A 17,641-nucleotide genomic window follows, 5' to 3' on the forward strand; every position below is an offset into this window, starting at 1 on the left:
TCACAAAAACACCAACTATGTGATTACTTTTATCAATACAGCTAGATATTTCTTCAGTACGGTCAAGCAATGCAAGTGCAGTTGATCACTGAACCCATGCTGGCTGCCCAAAAAAATACTGCATTTTTCCAAGAAAATTTTAAGTGTCTTTTCAAACAGTTTCTCCAATACTTTTGAGAACTGGCACAATGTAGACACCGGACGATAATTACAATATAATTTGCTGTCACCTGTTTTATGAAGTGGAATGACTTTGGCTGTCTTCATTTTGTGTGGAAAAACTTCACTAGTAAAAGAGAGGTTGCAGATGTAGGTTAGTGGATTTACTATACTATGTATTACATTTTTTACAATCATCATGTCAAACCTATTGCAATCAGTTGAAGTCTTGTTGTTGAATATATTACTGTATCAATAACCTCTTTGTTTTTGATACAGTAAATATATTTAAAAAACAAGACTTCAACACTTACATGTGATTTACGTAACCCTGGGATCCCCACCTCACCTCCCCTCCTCGGTTATCAGGCACCCTGTATCATGTCCACGGGTAAATATAATTAGCTAACAATAGAACCACTATATTCATAGGTAGCCGAGATGTGCAATCAAGTATTTTTTGTTTTTGTTTGTTTTTCTCCTCCTCTGTCTGCTTACTTCCTCTCCGTCCCCTGATAAACCCTTCCTGTTCGCTGCTTTCTCCTAATAAACAACATAATGAACGACCACAATGGGAGTGCATCAAACTCCCATGTGATATGTTAAAACTGTTCAGACCGTAAGGGCACTCATTATTGTGCAAATTCAACACTGACATGTGTTAAGCTATTCACAGTGTTGTTTCAACTCTGTCCCAGTCGAACATGTTGAACACTTTAAAAAAAAATTAACACAATCTAGGGTGAACCAATAAACACTTGTGAAGTTTTGAAATTTACTGTAGGAGTTGAATGCAGGGTTTAATCAGTTGTGTCTTCATAGTGAATGGACCATTTTCAGAGAGGGAGGCAATGGAATGACACCTATCCATTTTCTCCATAACCCATTGTTCCTACACCAACTCAGCTCTAAGCGAGCGACAAATTCCCGAGCATGTTAGCGTTATGCTTGTTTCCATAGCGATGACTTCTGCGATCCCAGGTAGAAGCGGCCGACAAGACCACACTCTTTTTTTTTGTCTCTTTACAGCTTCTCTGCCAAACTGACATTTTACAATCTCCCAGTTACTCAGTTGTCCTTGAGCATCCTCTGAAAAATGTTTTTGTAATCATTGTATCATATCAAGTAATTTCCCTTTAGCATGTGTCAAAATTTTCTTTTCTTGCGTCCAAATGTGCAGAATAGAGAGAATGAGCCAAACTGATTCTGGTTCGTGGGGAGGGGCGTTTGAATTCACTCATAGCAGGGGTGCTGAGGATCTTTTTTAGTTTTTCCCATCCAAAAACAGCCCTTTCAGTCCTATTTTGTCATGCTTGTACGTTTTCCCCATACAAGGCGTGCACAATGGCAGTACACACACGCATACTGGACAGTTCACGTATTACTACTGGGCTACTACAAAGACGGCATTCTAGTTCACATACAGGGTGTGTTGGAGTTTTTGTATTAGACATAAAAGCACCCATGTATTTTAATCCCCGCAGCTAGACGGCATAATGACCCGCGAACATATTTGAAAACTAAACTGAGGCTTATTGGCCATTTTAAAGTGCCTGTGACAGCATGAAAAAAAAATCTTAAATAGCATTGATATGTGAATTACAATCATATTTTGAGACGTTTAGACTATATACAACAATTTGGCAAAGCACAGATGACGAGAAATTAGTCTTTTAATTTGCTGTTTAGCCCCGCCTGTCATTATAGAGCTCTGGCGTCCCAAGCTGGCGGATGACGTTGGCAGGGTCACGATTTCAGCTGATTTAGAATTCAGCCCATTGAGAGGAAAGCTTCATAACGAGGAAAATACGACACAAAACAGTAAAATGTCATCAATGTTTCAATCTCTATAATCCAACATTTTTACAGGATATTCTTTTTATCTAAGTATTTTTCCCCAGTTGCTAATTAAATGGTATGGTCATGACAAATAACTCGTGTGCTAAATGGAATATGAAATATTAAAAACGTATATATTCAGTAGGACAGGGCAAAATTACTGGATAATGGTCAAAAACGTCCGACTTCCTCTCCCGAATGGTATTTTATGCCACCGGAGTTAGTCCGGCTTTTGTCATTTCCCTGCCCCGGCTTCGGAGACGGAGGAAAGAGCGTAAAAAACAGCGGTCTGGCAGTGCTTGTCGCCGGAAATGAACGCCGAAAATAGTCCATTCTCGGTGGACAAACTGGTCAACGTCAGAGTGCGGAGCTGCTCGTGGCCAAGCCGAGGAAAGCGCATTCTCGGACCGAGCGGGGTGTGCGACAAGCCGCCAGTCGTCTGCCGAGTGGCCTTCTGGGTGGACAAGGGGCCTTGTTAAGTCAAATGGTCCCCCAGTTTTTTTACTTGTTTTGGCCAATCTCCGCAGTGAACGGGAACTTTTTGAAACCCAAAAAGGCTCACACGCCTCTTCCTGGTGCAGCAACAAAGACCTGCAGCACATTTGGATGGTGTTATGCGAAAAATCAACGAATTAATCCAAATGAATCAGCTGAATCCGCAGTCCATCTGCATGGTATAGAGCCATGCTGTATTGTGAGATGCTGGCCCGGGTGACGTCACATTCACACTCGTCCTCAATCCAGGAAGTCACTCATTTCATGGCGCGAGATTCCAAAAATTGAATATATAAAATTAATCACTTCCACACACATTCAAGCGGTCCATTTCATTCAGGAGCATAAAATACCACGTGAAACATGAAATAAACTTTGTGCTGTCAAAGGCCCCTTAACCTGTAAATGCCCCAAAATCAACAGGAAGTGACCAATGAAGTGTAAGTGGTCCGGAAATGATCCAAAATGTACTCTTTGACTTCCACTGACAACAATAGACCTCCAATTCACTTAAACTGGGAAGACTGGCTGAGAATGCTCATATTTTAGTCCATTTGATAGTGCTAGACTTCCAATCCTTTTTAACGAAGAGGGGGTGAAATAATGGATTGAACATCTAGCACCGTTATTGGCAGACAGTGAGTTAACTTATTTGGCTAAAAATATACTAGTCCGGCCCACATGACATCTAATGGCGTACCAGACGCAACGCAACACATCACTTTTGCGCAATAATATTCATGCCGTTAGCAATTGTTGGTAGGCGGATCAAGTTCACGTTTGTCCGTAATGCTAAATGCATATAAATAGTGTACGGATGAGATGTTTACTAAGCTAAACGTACCAATTCTGTCCAAAAATGATGTCCCTGGTGCCGAATTTACTGGCAAAGATGTGGAGGGACATACAAATGTTCAGTTACAAAGATGGATTGAGCGTCGAGGGCTGAAAAAGACGGGAAAAAGAGCCGATCCAGAGGCAGCTTTTTTATGGGCACCTTTTTCTTGTGTGCATTGCCTTACGCCAGTGACAATGACATTCTCCTGTTTCACCAATCACCACCATGTGCCCTGTCTTTCTTCTATATTATATCCTCTGGTTGTCTTATGTCTCTGACCATTCTTGGGGGTAATTTACATAGCTATTGTTGTGTAGCGATCGCAAATGCTACTCAGTGACAGCCAACGAACACTTTTAATTTTTCATTAATAACAAATCTTGACTCAATAATTTATTTAAACTTCTCACTTACTGAAGTCTCTGTTTTTTAACAACAGAACAGGTAACAACAGTGGTAGTCAGATACCATTTTTTTTTTTTTTCAGGTCATTCATTGTCAGACAGAAGCAGCACGGCAAAACGCCACGCTTAAAAAAAAAATATATATATATATATCAAAATGGCGTACCTCTTCGTCCTCTGTAGGACAATGCCCCCCAACAAAATGTTTACTGCATACGAAGTTTATTGCCTTCACCTTGCTGCCGTTAAACTGGTCTTTTGGACATCCGCGCAACTTAATCCTTTTTTATTTCTTTGAGTTTTTGGTTTCGGGAAACATATGAAAAAAACATCCTTCATTTGTCGTAATGTCTAGAGTCGTTTCTACAAGTTCCATAGCAGCAGTGTTTGATCAGCATGGTTTTCTTTATAAAGATTGCTGCCAACGAACAGTGCTGAGGGTGCCGCAGCACGCCTGACGTTGTGTGTTAAAAATAAATAAATTAAACATTGAAACAATAGCGTATTTAACTTTTTTTTTTTTTGTTAATAACACCACATGACACCTTGCTTGTTACTGGGTCACGTTGAATATGGTGCTATTGGAACACAAAAGTAAACTTGACAGAAGAGGCGTTAACATGGCAGAAAAACGAATTAGCGATTTTTTTTTTTCCAAAAACAGTGACATTTTCTAAAATTCGAGGTTGAAAATGAAGATGATTGTCCTTTGATGTCTTAGGTAACACATGCTTGTATTGTAGCCATATTGTTTGTTGTTGGTGTTGAGCTGACGCCGTGCAGAGTGCTGTTGGATATTCGTGTGCAATTTATTTTAGTGTTGTGAAAAGGGGATGTTATGGGTACCTACGGGTCACTTCCTGTACATTTTAAATCATTTCCTGTTGTATATAGGGCATTTCTGTGCTACTTCGACTTCATTGGTCAGTTAATTGTTAATTTCGGTGCATTTACAGATTACTTCCTTCTGTTAGTCTTTTACATTGCGGTGTATCTATTTGTCACTTCCTGTACATTTTGGATCATTTCCTGTTGATTTCGGGTCACCTCCTTGCAGTTTTAGGGTACTTACGGGTCACTACTATTACATTATGGGGCATGTCTGTCACTTCCTGTACATTTTGGATAACTTCTTGTCTATTTTAGAGAATTTCTGGGCCACTTCGTGTTCATTGTCACTTCCTGTTGATTTTGGGGCATTTCCAGGTTACTTCCTGTTGATTTCGGGGCGAGGGATGAATGAATCTGACTGCGGCTACAAAAGCGAGGCGAGTGCAGTAGTGCACAAATCGCCAGTTTTACGGCGCTAATGTCAAAATAAAAACATGATTCTGTATGTACAGTATGAATAAGCTTCAAGGTGCTTGTCAGGCAGTGACAATCCAGCGCACCAGCATCATACTCAACATTCTTTCAAGGGCAGCTCCCCACGTCAGCGCGGCCCTTCTTCCAATAGCACAGCTGAGCTGACACAGCTCAAATTCCAACTGATTCATCCGTCTGTCTTTGTATAATTCGAGCCAATGACACACCATAAGAGGGAGCGGCACAGATCCAGAGTGAAGAACTGCATAGTGTTACATCATTAAGAGCCATGGATTAGTGCATAATTCTTGATTTCTTTGAATTCGGTTTTTGGCAAAAAACACCATTTACGTTATTTATTGCACCAGGACAGTCGACTCATGGGCCCCTTTTCGTTGGAACTGGTGTTGATGCAATTTCCTTTCTTCCGATACACACCGGTCACGTTGTGGCGCTCATGAAAGAGAGAGAAACAATTCCCGCTAAAATGTGTGGTGGAAGAGGCTTTCATCCATTTCACAAGCACTGACAAGCAATACCAGGTCATTAAATTAAAGGTCATTCAAATTTTTGTTCACAAAACAACGCTAATAGTATCACATCACAAAAAAATTAAAAGGTATAACAAGCAATTAATGAGACAAGTGGAACATAATAAATAAAAAATGAGCACAGAACATGAAATTCGAATGTTATTTAAATCTGTCGCGCTGCGATGCATGCTAGGAGGCATGTCGGACGACAACTGTATTGACTACAGGTTATAGCAGAGCTTTTACGTTGTTGTTGCTTCCTGGTCATGTTTGAAGCTCCCGCCCCTTTTCACTGAATGGCGGTTCATCAAAAAGTGACCAAACCACATGAAGAAGAAAAAAAACGACTTTTTTCTCTTCAATCAAAATTCTAATGTCAAAAAACAATGTTTTTTGGGGAGGGGGGCGATTATTTTTACATATGAGTTTTTTCTTTGATTGAAAATATATTTTTGGATTGACGCAACTAGAGCTGAAAGGATTACTCCACCTCGAGAAATCGTTTAATTTCGCCAGCTCTAAGCATGACGTTTTGCCTTGACTAATTTTAATGCGGCACAACGCGCTGATGTCACGTACGTAAAGGAAGAAGACAGAGGCGGTGGATATACAGTGGTATGAAAATCTGAATCTTTTGGAATTTCTCATATTTCTGCATAAAATTACCATCAAATATTATCTGACCTTTGTCAAAATCACACAGATGAATAAAAACAGTGTCTGCTTTGACTAAAGCCACCCAAACATTTATAGGTTTTCATATTTTAATGATGATAGTATGCAAACAATGACAGAAAGGGGAAAAATAAGGAAGTGAACCATCACATTTAATGTTTTGTGCCCCCACCCCCTTCGGCAGCAATAATTTCAACCAGACACTTCCTGTAGCTGCAGATCAGTCCGGCACATAGATCAGGATTAATCTTGGCCCATTCTTCTCGACAAAACTGCTGTTGTTCAGTCAGATTCTTGGGATGTCTGGCATGTCTTTAGGTCATGCCACCTTGAATTGGCCACTCCAGAGCATGTATTTTGCTCCTCTGAAATCATTCTAAAGTTGATTTACTTCTGTGTTTTGGATCATTGTCTTGTTGCGGCATGCGTCCTCTTTTTAACTTCAACTGTCTGACAGACGGCCTCAGGTTTTCCTGCAAAACATCCTGATAAACTTTTGAATTCATTCTTCCATTTATGATTGCAAGTTTTCTAGGCCCTGAGAAAGAATAGCAGCCCCAAATCACGATGCTCCCCCCACCATGCTTCACGGTGGGGATCAGGTGTTGATGTTGGTGAGCTGTTCCATTTTCCTCCACACATCATGTTGTGTGTTACTCCCAAACAATTCAACTTTGGTTTTATCAGTCCACAAAATATTTCGCCAAAACCTCTGTGGAGTGTCCAAGTGCCCTTTACGAACATCAGTGAAACGTCTAAATGAGGCGAATTTGACACCCAAAGTACTACTGTGCGCGCTCAGCTACCACAAAAAAAAAAAAACATAATGGTTAAAAGTATGAGAGGGTGATACCTCCAATAAGTATTTTTGAGGCAATGAAAAGGTGATTAAAAAAAACTCAATAAAAACAAAAATAGTGAGCACTCGCCGCTTTTAACCGATGTGCGCTTGCATGCGGATGCTTGCGCAAGCGTGCTGTGCATTGTGTAGTACGTTTCGCAGCGCAGAAGGAATTGCCGAACAACGGTTGCAGCAGGAGGCTAGCGCCGCAGCAGCTAGCCAGGTTTACGTACAGCCAGCCAAGCCAGGGCAGGGGGCCAGCTACAGCGCCAGCAGTCAGCCAGGTGGACCACCAACAGCCGGAGCAACAGGTCAGGAACCGCGACATCAGCTCGCATCACATCCAGTGACCTATCACATCTAGTGACAGGTTAAGGGATCTGAGCTTCCTCAAACCCACCCTTTATTATAATAAATAATAATAATGGGAGATTTGTGTTATTTATTGTAATCTCAGATTTATTTTTTATTTTTTATTTTTTTACAAGTTAGACCTGTTGAGAAACTAATTGCTGACTGTGCACTGAAAGTCCCACCTATAGTTATGTGGGCAATTGCCCGTGCTGTGAAGAGTATAGCCTAAATAATTGTAAGTTGTTGTCATAACATTTATACCATGGGTATTATCTGAAATTGAGGCTTGTAAGTCCCACAGCATGGCAAGTGTTGTTTTCTGCGTATGTTCCGGGGCTTGTGCCCGTCTCGTCATCCCTGCGCAGTCATATGTACTTTGATTTCGGTGCCTTATCAGTTCCAAATTAAACATTGCAAAAATATATATATTTTTTTGTTTGAAGCAACTTATGTTTCTATTAAATTATAAAGACACAAATGTCCAATCCAAAATGTTGTCCAACAATATTACTTCAATCAAGAGAGTTGTTTCTATCAAAAAAAAAAAAAAAATCAAAGACAAATAGTGTTCAAATGTTTTTTTTTTGAGTCTCAAATGTATTTTTGCATTCACACACTTTTTTCTTTTAATTTTTTTTTTGATTAAAGCATTTTTTATATGAATAATAAAGACACAAATTTACCTCCATGAAAGGGCACCTTATACTCGTGATAATTTGTTAGTTGAAAAATGATGCTGATCTTAGAAAAGAATGTAATTCAAATATAATCTTTTTTCTTTCTTTTTTACTTTTTGATCCTACAATAGAAAGTACAAACGCCTGCAATTAAAAATGAAAGTATGATCAGAAGCTTGACACAGACAAACACATTAATATTTAGGGGATAAAAAAACATAACAGCAATGTTTTTCTGAATGTTTATCCATTAAGAGAACAAAAGATATGCTATAAAACCCTTCAACAGAATACAAAAACAGCATCCGTTAGAAGTAGAAAAATACTAATCATGTACTGAATTCTGGAAATAATGACTTTTTATCCATGATAATACATTGTATTATTCATTTTACAATATATGAGATTCTCACAAAAACTTTTAATAGCAGCGTCCACGGGAAAAAAAAATCAACTCGCCATAAAAATGTTGCTTTATCAAAAAATAATACTAACAAACCCAGGGCAAAGAAAAGCAGCAGCTTGGCAGATGTAATAATTCACCTGCCTGAGGAAATAATAGTGTATCAACTGGCTTGGAAAAACGATATAAGAGGAGAAATCTGAATACAAGTTGTCCTCAAGAGTAAGCGCCATGCTGTAAAATCTTACACACAGTGTTATGTCCTCTGGTCTTATGTTGACTACTTTTTGGGTTTCTTTCTAAGATTGTATATTGTTCATCCGTCCACAGGATGTCGCTATTGTAACTCAGAATCTTAAGTTTTTCTTTGGTATTGCTGTTTGCGCTCGGCTTCCCCTAGTGGCGATTTGCTGTAAGCAGCAGGCAGAAAGAACTTTTTATTTCAGTTGGAAAAGAGGCCTTGAGGTGTTAAGACGTTACACACCTCCTCTGCACCATACATCGTTGGGAACCCTTGACAAAACAAAATCTGTAAGTTTGTACGTTTTAACAATGGGTTAGATGTAATTTTGGTGTGTCTATTCTGTTATTTTGTTGTTATTTATGTGGCGCGAACCCACACGTTTTTGTGCTAAGCTAAAGTAGCCACTTCATTTCATTTGCTCATAATGGAGCCAGTTTTCTGTTATTTACATAAACATGTTATTGTATAGAACCTTTTATTTTGTGTATAACATTGGTGTTTTATGTATGTTTCAGTTTTACCACACACACGCACACACGTTGACACAAAGAAATAAATGAGAGGAAGGAGTTCGGGCCTCCAAGTTTCTTTGTCGGTTTAGCTCGCTGCCAAAGTCGAGTAGCCATACGCTCGGCTGAGGGCAGAAGAGTAAAAAGATTTTCAACACATCAAGCACCCAAGATGTCTCAGCAAGAAGTTTCACCACCTATCAGCCAAGTGGTCACCAGGTCGGAGGCCAGTCATTCTCATTCTTCACGCCGGTCCAGAACGAGTCAAGCTGCTGCACAAGCACGAGCAGACGCCGAAGCTGCCTACGCCAGAGCACGGTACGCCAAACGCCAAATCGACATGGAGGTCGAGAAGGCACGCATCGAGGCAACACTACACGCTCTGAAGACGGAAGGTGAAGCAGAAGCAGCGCTCGCCGCAGCTAAAGTTTGGGAGGCGACTTTCGAAGAAGAGGAGCGCGCCAAAGTCGACCTCAGCGAGCAAGGGGTATTTTCCAAGACACCCCCCTCCATCAGGCGTGCACAAGAGTATGTGCATGCTCACTTTGACGACCAGCGTGTGCAAGCAGATGGCACACAAACGCCAAACACTGAGCACCTGGTTAGGCACAATGACTCTCAACAACCAGAAAATAGCCCAAAATCAGCTGGTGCTTTTCCACATGTGCGTCACATCGACATCGCTGACGAAGAGCATCTCCAATCTCATCGTGCGAGAACGGACATCTCACACCAGCCTACACCTTCAGCAACCCCACAAAGTGAACTGTCCAATTTAGCAGCCTATCTAGCACGGCGTGATCTGCTGACATCGGGGTTCAAGGTTTTCGACAACCGGCCAGAGTCCTACCTGTCCTGGAAGTCCATGTTCTGCAACGCGACGGAAGGCCTCAATCTCAAGCCCAGCGAAGAGCTCGACCTTCTCACCAAGTGGCTCGGCGGGGAGTCTCTTCAACACGCTCAGAGGATCAGGGCGGTCCACGTGAGTAATCCGCAGGCAGGTCTCCAGCGTCTGTGGCAGCGGCTAGACAAGACTTATGGCTCTCCAGAGGTAATTGAATCCTCACTCTTCCAACGGTTGCAGACTTTTCCAAGAATCTCCAACAAAGACACTCACTTACTGCAGGAGCTTGCTGATCTTCTGTTAGAGCTATCGTATGCCAAAAGTGAAAGTTATTTGCCGGGTCTTAGCTTTCTCGACACACCAAGGGGCATAAACCCGATAGTTGAAAAACTCCCATATGGACTCCAGGAGTCATGGGTTACACAAGGTACCAAATACAAAAGGGAAAACGGTGCAGTCTATCCACCTTTTTCGTATTTTGTGCGGTTCGTAAATGACTACGCTGAAATGAGAACAGACCCTAGCTTTATGTTACAGTGTTCAAACGTAATAAATCCAAGGGTTGATAAGACATCAGTAAGACGAGACAAATACAGAGTTCCATTGGCGGTGAATAAAATAGAGATCAGTCCGGCTAAATTGACAGCACCCGATCCAGACAAACAATGTCCTATCCACCAAAAACCACATTCACTCGTCAAATGCAGGGGGTTTAGAATGAAAACACTAGACGAAAGAAAGAACATTCTCAAAGAGCACGCCATTTGTTTTAAATGTTGTGCGTCCACAAATCACAGGGCTCGAGACTGTAAAGCTATTATCCAATGCTCAGAATGTGATAGCGATGCTCATGTGTCTGCCATGCATGTCGGTCCACCTCCATGGACACCTCAAGACTTTAATCCCCCAACCCAGAGTCACGGCGGGGAGTCTGAGGGCCCAAATCCTGTGAACACAGCCAGTTGCACAGAAGTATGTGGGCAAGGCGTAAAAGGAAAATCATGCTCAAAGATCTGTTTAGTTAATGTATATCGCCGAACTTCTCCAGAAAAGAAAAAGAGGGTATATGCCATGTTGGATGATCAGAGCAATTCATCCTTAGCCAGATCTGCGTTTTTTGACATGTTTAATGTGCAAGGTACCATATTCCCATACACCATGAGAACATGTGCAGGTTTATCAGAGACACGAGGTCGCAAAGCTGATGGCTTTATTGTAGAAGATGTAGATGGTAAGGTCTCCATGATGCTGCCTACAATAACAGAATGTGATCAGATTCCAGATAATAGAGACGAAATTCCCAGCCCTGAGGTAGCAGCAGCTCACCCTCATTTGCGATCAATCGCTTCACAGATTCCTCCTCTCGACCCATCGGCAGACATTCTTCTGCTCCTGGGAAGGGACATCATTCAGGCTCATAAAGTTCGTGGTCAGGTAAATGGGCCAAACAATGCACCTCATGCCCAGCGTCTCGATTTAGGATGGGTTGTCATAGGTGATGTCTGTCTCTCTGGAGCTCATAAACCCACATTGAACTCATTTAAGACGAACGTTCTAAACAGTGGACGTCCCACGTTCCTCAGTCCTTGCGAAAACACAATCGTTATCAAAGAGAAATACACCAAAAACGATCCACTAAACACACAAGCGGAACTAGGACAACATATTTTCCAACAAACAACAAATGACGACAAAGTTGCACTTTCGGCAGAAGATGCGTTGTTCCTAGACATTATGCACAACAACTTTGCTAAAGATGAGGCGAATAACTGGGTAGCTCCACTTCCATTCCGCTCACCTAGGCGGCGCCTACCTGACAATCGGGAGCAGGCCTACAATCGTTTAATGTCGCTCCGCAAAACGCTGAGAAGAAAACCTGAAATGAGAGCGCATTACGCTGAGTTTATGGAGAAAATATTCAGCAAGGGCCATGCCGAACCAGCGCCCGCACTGGCGCCAGATCAAGAGTGCTGGTATCTCCCTAGTTTTGGCGTTTACCACCCGCAAAAGCCAGAAAAAATTAGGGTAGTCTTTGATTCGAGTGCTCAACTTGACAATGTTTCTCTCAATGACGTGCTCCTCAAGGGACCAGATCTTAACAACACTCTCGTAGGAGTTCTGATGCGGTTTAGGTCCGACCCATACGCCGTCATGGCAGATGTGGAGCATATGTTTCACAACTTTGTAGTCCGAGAAGACCACCGTAACTACCTTCGTTTCTTGTGGTTCCAAAATCATGACCTTGATGGAAAAGTGCAAGAATTTAGGATGACTGTCCATGTGTTTGGTAATTGTCCTTCCCCATCAGTCGCCATCTTTGGACTGAAAAGAACAGCCATAGAAGGAGAAATGGAATTTGGCAGTGACGCAAAAGAATTCATTGAACGGCACTTCTATGTAGATGATGGGCTAAAATCATTCTCTTCCATAGAGCAGGCCATTGATGTTCTTAGTAGGGCACAGAAGATGCTGGCTCAGTGTAACATACGCCTGCACAAAATCTCATCCAATTGTCCTCTCATAACAGGAGCCTTTCCAACCGAAGATCGTGCTGTAGGCATGCAAGGTCTTGACATTGGGCAGACTACCCCACCAATGCAGCGCAGTTTGGGCTTAGGATGGGAGCTGTTGACTGACCAATTCAAGTTCCAAGTAAGAGTAAATGAAAGGCCGTTCACAAAAAGGGGAGTTCTGTCAGTTATCAACAGTGTGTTCGACCCACTTGGTTTTGCTATTCCAGTAATCGTAGGGGGTAGAACCATACTCAGAGACATTTCCACAAATGTTTCAGAGTGGGACACTGAACTGCCAAAAGACAAATTAGAACAGTGGCAAAAGTGGAAAAGTTCCCTCGGACACCTACAACATCTTGAAATTCCCAGAATGTACACTTCAATACCGCTGTCTGCAGCCCAAAGAATAGAGATTGACGTTTTTTGTGATGCTTCCACAAAAGCCGTAGGTGCGGTAGCATACCTCAAACTCACAAATGAGGACGGACACAGCGAAGTGGGATTCCTCCTCGGCAAAGCACGTTTAGCTCCTAAACCAGACATCACCATACCCCGACTTGAACTCTGTGCAGCAGTCCTGGCCGTGGAAGTAGCAGAGTTGGTTCTAGAGGAGCTGGATGTCACAGTCGATCAGGTGAATCTTTACACAGACTCAAAGGTAGTGCTTGGGTACATCTCAAACACCAAGAGACGCTTTCACGTTTATGTGCACAACAGAGTCGAACGCATCAGGCGCTTTGCACAAACTCACCAGTGGCATTACGTGCCCACACACTTAAATCCGGCAGACCATGCCACACGAGCGTTGCCCGCTGAGCAGCTCTCCAGCTCCACCTGGCTCAGAGGCCCAGCTTTCCTCTCCAGGTTGGACCAAAGTCAAGTTCGAAGTCAAACCTTCGATCTCATAGACCCAGAGACTGACTGTGAGTTGCGTCCTGAGGTAACAACTTGCACTACCACCCTATCAAAAGGCCAGTTTAATAGTGCCAGATTTGAAAGGTTTTCAAGTTGGAAGGTGCTGCAAAAGGCTATTGCCAAACTCCAACATATAGCTCAATCATTCAAGAACAACTCTGAGGTTTCCTGTCGTGGCTGGCACAACTGCAACAAACATTTAACTGAAAAGTCACTGCAACTAGCCAAGACCACGATCATTCGCACCGTTCAAAGAGAGGTCTTCGCAGAAGATATTGGATGCATTGAAAAAGGCACAGCTCTAAAAAACTCAAGTCCACTCAGCAAACTGAATCCATTTGTTGACACGCAAGGGCTCCTTAAAGTTGGAGGCCGACTAAAGAAAGCACAGTTGTCTGCAGAAGAAACCAATCCCATACTCGTCCCTGGAAAGCATCATCTTGCTCAGCTCATAATAAGACACTTTCACGAAAAATTATGTCACCAGGGAAGGCATTTCACGGAGGGAGCAGTCAGAGCAGGGGGCTTTTGGATTGTGGGAGGAAAAAGAGCAGTAAGCAGTGTGATTTTCAAGTGCATCACATGCCGCAAATTAAGGGGCAGGCAACCTGAACAGATAATGGCTGAACTTCCTGAGGACAGGCTGTCCACGGACCCTCCTTTCACAAATGTAGGCCTTGATGTGTTCGGTCCCTGGTCCGTTACAGTGAGAAAAACGCGTGGTGCTAATGCAGATGCTAAAAGATGGGCAGTCATATTCACCTGCATGAGTACACGTGCAATTCATATTGAAGTGATTGAGTCAATGGACACATCGTCATTCATTAATGCACTGCGTCGTTTCTTTGCCATCCGAGGTGGTGCCAAACTCTTGAGATCTGATTGTGGGACAAATTTTGTGAGTGCCTGCAAAGAGCTCCAAATAGACAAACTAGGCTGTCACAATGACAAAATAGGCACATTCTTGAAAGACAGTGCGTGCAAATGGCAGTTTAATCCTCCACATGCATCCCATATGGCTGGTTCCTGGGAACGCATGATCGGCGTCACCCGAAAAATCCTCAATGCAATGCTCCTTGAACATCCATATGGGAAGCTCACACATGAAGTACTCGTGACATTGTTAGCTGAAGTCACCGCAATTGTAAATGCACGCCCGCTAACGGCTGTTTCTACAGATCCCGAAAACCCAGTCATTCTTACTCCTGCGATGCTACTCACGCAAAAGGTTGGCACACCACCGATTCCACCAGGGCAGTTTCAGACCAGTGACCTATTCAAAGCCCAATGGAAGCGCGTGCAGTACTTAGCTAATGTTTTCTGGAGTCGTTGGCAGAAAGAATACATCGCAGGCTTGCAGGTTCGTCGCAAGTGGAAAATAAAAAAGCCGAACCTTCAAATGGGCGACGTTGTTTTAATGAGGGAGTCTCTGGAACATAGGAATAATTGGCCACTCGGACTGATCACAAAATCTTTCCCAAGTGAGGACGGTAATGTCAGAAAAGTTGAGGTTAAGATTTTCCGAAACGGCGAGAATAGGTTTTACATTCGCCCAATTCGTGAAGTTGTGCTTTTGATGTCTAAGGATAGCATGTAAAACGAGTTATTGTTGTGTATCGTTCATTAGTTAAGAGCTGACATCTTGCAGATGTCAGGCGGGGAGTGTTATGTCCTCTGGTCTTATGTTGACTACTTTTTGGGTTTCTTTCTAAGATTGTATATTGTTCATCCGTCCACAGGATGTCGCTATTGTAACTCAGAATCTTAAGTTTTTCTTTGGTATTGCTGTTTGCGCTCGGCTTCCCCTAGTGGCGATTTGCTGTAAGCAGCAGGCAGAAAGAACTTTTTATTTCAGTTGGAAAAGAGGCCTTGAGGTGTTAAGACGTTACACACCTCCTCTGCACCATACATCGTTGGGAACCCTTGACAAAACAAAATCTGTAAGTTTGTACGTTTTAACAATGGGTTAGATGTAATTTTGGTGTGTCTATTCTGTTATTTTGTTGTTATTTATGTGGCGCGAACCCACACGTTTTTGTGCTAAGCTAAAGTAGCCACTTCATTTCATTTGCTCATAATGGAGCCAGTTTTCTGTTATTTACATAAACATGTTATTGTATAGAACCTTTTATTTTGTGTATAACATTGGTGTTTTATGTATGTTTCAGTTTTACCACACACACGCACACACGTTGACACAAAGAAATAAATGAGAGGAAGGAGTTCGGGCCTCCAAGTTTCTTTGTCGGTTTAGCTCGCTGCCAAAGTCGAGTAGCCATACGCTCGGCTGAGGGCAGAAGACACAGTATCAACATCGATGAAAAACACACGCTTTCCAAATTTTCTTTCGGGTCACAGGAGACCAACCCAACATTGTTGAAGGCTTAAACATCTATCAACGCCCATCATTACTTTTCAACATGATGACTTCATCTTCACCCTGTGGCCTGATGCTTGAGTCTCACATTTACTCTTTCTTGTGCATTCCATATTTTTCATCATTGTCATCCATATTGTTGTTATTTCTTTTGGCTTTTTCCTATCGGGGTCGACACACAGAATCTCGAGATAAGTGACGGTCGCAAGCGTGATTTGGCCGAGGATTCAAGGTAAATATTATATAAAATAGCACCATGCATGCGCTTTAAAACAGTGTGGAAAAATATTTAAATGAATGGAAAAAATTTGCGTAACTTTAGCTTGAAATATTTACATAAAATGAATGCTAACTGCCCGTTTTTTTGCTTTTAACCAAGAATCTAGACTGTTTTACATTCATATCTATAGAAATTCCGGCATTTACCCATTGATTTACAAGAATTTTCAACTTTAAAAAACTCTTTGTTTCGTGATGGCCGCCATGTTGGGCTGGCCAGAAGTGCTGAGGCAAAAGTGACATTGGAATTTAACCTAAATAAGTTTAAAATTTGCTTTTGTTGTGTAAAATTAAAATGATTCCACATGCTTTCTTCAAGTATTAAGTTTTTGAGTGAAAACTTGAACTAGAAAAAAAGAAAAAAATAATGCTATTTTGGGCAAAAAAACACAACGGAGAAATTCAAAAACATGATGGCAAATCACATAACAAAAAAATAATAATAAACAATTGATAAACAAAACAAAATAAAAACACTTCAAATATAAAACCGCAAATCACGTAACAAAACAAAAAAAAAAAAAAACACACAATCACGAATAACATAGCCCCCAAAAAAATTTTTAAAATAAAAAACACAACGGCAAAATCACATAACACAAAGAAAAAAAACGATAAACACAATGACAAATCATTATAACACATAGACATCACTATCAGTTGATGGGAAATGGGGTGTGGGACTGCTCCGTAGAGGGCTATTTTTTTTTTTTTTTTTTTTCAAAATTTAACAAAATCACGATTAATTCTTTTTTATATATATAAGTATAACAAAACTTAAAATTGCTATAAAATTCTAAGATTTTACGCCAGATGCACAAAAATCCCCAAATGCAGAGATAATCGCCTATATTTTCAGGATCAATAGCAATATTTAGTTTTGTGAAAAATAGCGACTTTTATTTTTTTTTAATTCAGTGCAATTTTGTCATAGGTTTTCAACAGCTAGTAAATCACTCAATTTTCACACCAGAAACTTAATACATACAGAAAGCATGCAGAATCATCTTAATTTCACTCAGCAGAAGCAAATTTAGCATTTTTCTGTATACAATCACAACTTATTTTAGTTATATTCTGATGTCAGTATTGCCTCAGCATGTCTTGCGGGCTATCTGGCCCTAGTCATTAATGTTACAAAAAATAATACAAGTAAAAGCTGATTTATTTTTATCTTATTGCAGAGACTAAAATGTGACATAGGCATTAGAGGAGCAGCCCTCTGCTGGTTTAAATCATATTTATCTAATAGGTACCAGGTTGTCAATGTAAACCAGCAATCATCACCGTACTCTAGAGATGGTTATGGTGTGCCGCAAGGATCGCATATGCTTCCTCTAGGTAATATCATCAGAAAACAAAGCATTAACTTTCAGTGTTACGCTGACGACACACAACTGTATTTATCAATTAAACCTGAGCAGATCAGGCAAGTGG

At 41.4% G+C, this 17,641-nt stretch overlaps 2 protein-coding genes across 2 annotated transcripts; both read left to right on the plus strand.

Annotated features, from left to right (window-relative positions):
* Positions 1-8,782: 8,782 nt before the first annotated feature.
* Positions 8,783-13,928, plus strand: LOC130929680 (uncharacterized). The gene is made up of 4 exons (XM_057857068.1): positions 8,783-9,054; positions 9,283-13,267; positions 13,454-13,573; positions 13,902-13,928. Exons 2-4 carry the CDS (start codon positions 9,449-9,451, stop codon positions 13,926-13,928), a joined length of 3,966 nt encoding a protein of 1,321 aa, XP_057713051.1. The 5' UTR covers positions 8,783-9,054; positions 9,283-9,448.
* LOC130911849 (uncharacterized) lies at positions 13,509-15,920 on the plus strand. The gene is made up of 2 exons (XM_057829451.1): positions 13,509-15,488; positions 15,717-15,920. The coding sequence occupies exon 1, from the start codon at positions 14,168-14,170 to the stop codon at positions 15,143-15,145; it is 978 nt and encodes a 325-aa protein (XP_057685434.1). The 5' UTR covers positions 13,509-14,167; the 3' UTR covers positions 15,146-15,488; positions 15,717-15,920.
* The last annotated feature ends 1,721 nt before the right edge of the window (positions 15,921-17,641 follow it).

This window comes from Corythoichthys intestinalis, chromosome 2 (genome assembly GCF_030265065.1).
Source record: "Corythoichthys intestinalis isolate RoL2023-P3 chromosome 2, ASM3026506v1, whole genome shotgun sequence".
In the NCBI taxonomy this organism is placed as follows: domain Eukaryota; kingdom Metazoa; phylum Chordata; class Actinopteri; order Syngnathiformes; family Syngnathidae; genus Corythoichthys; species Corythoichthys intestinalis.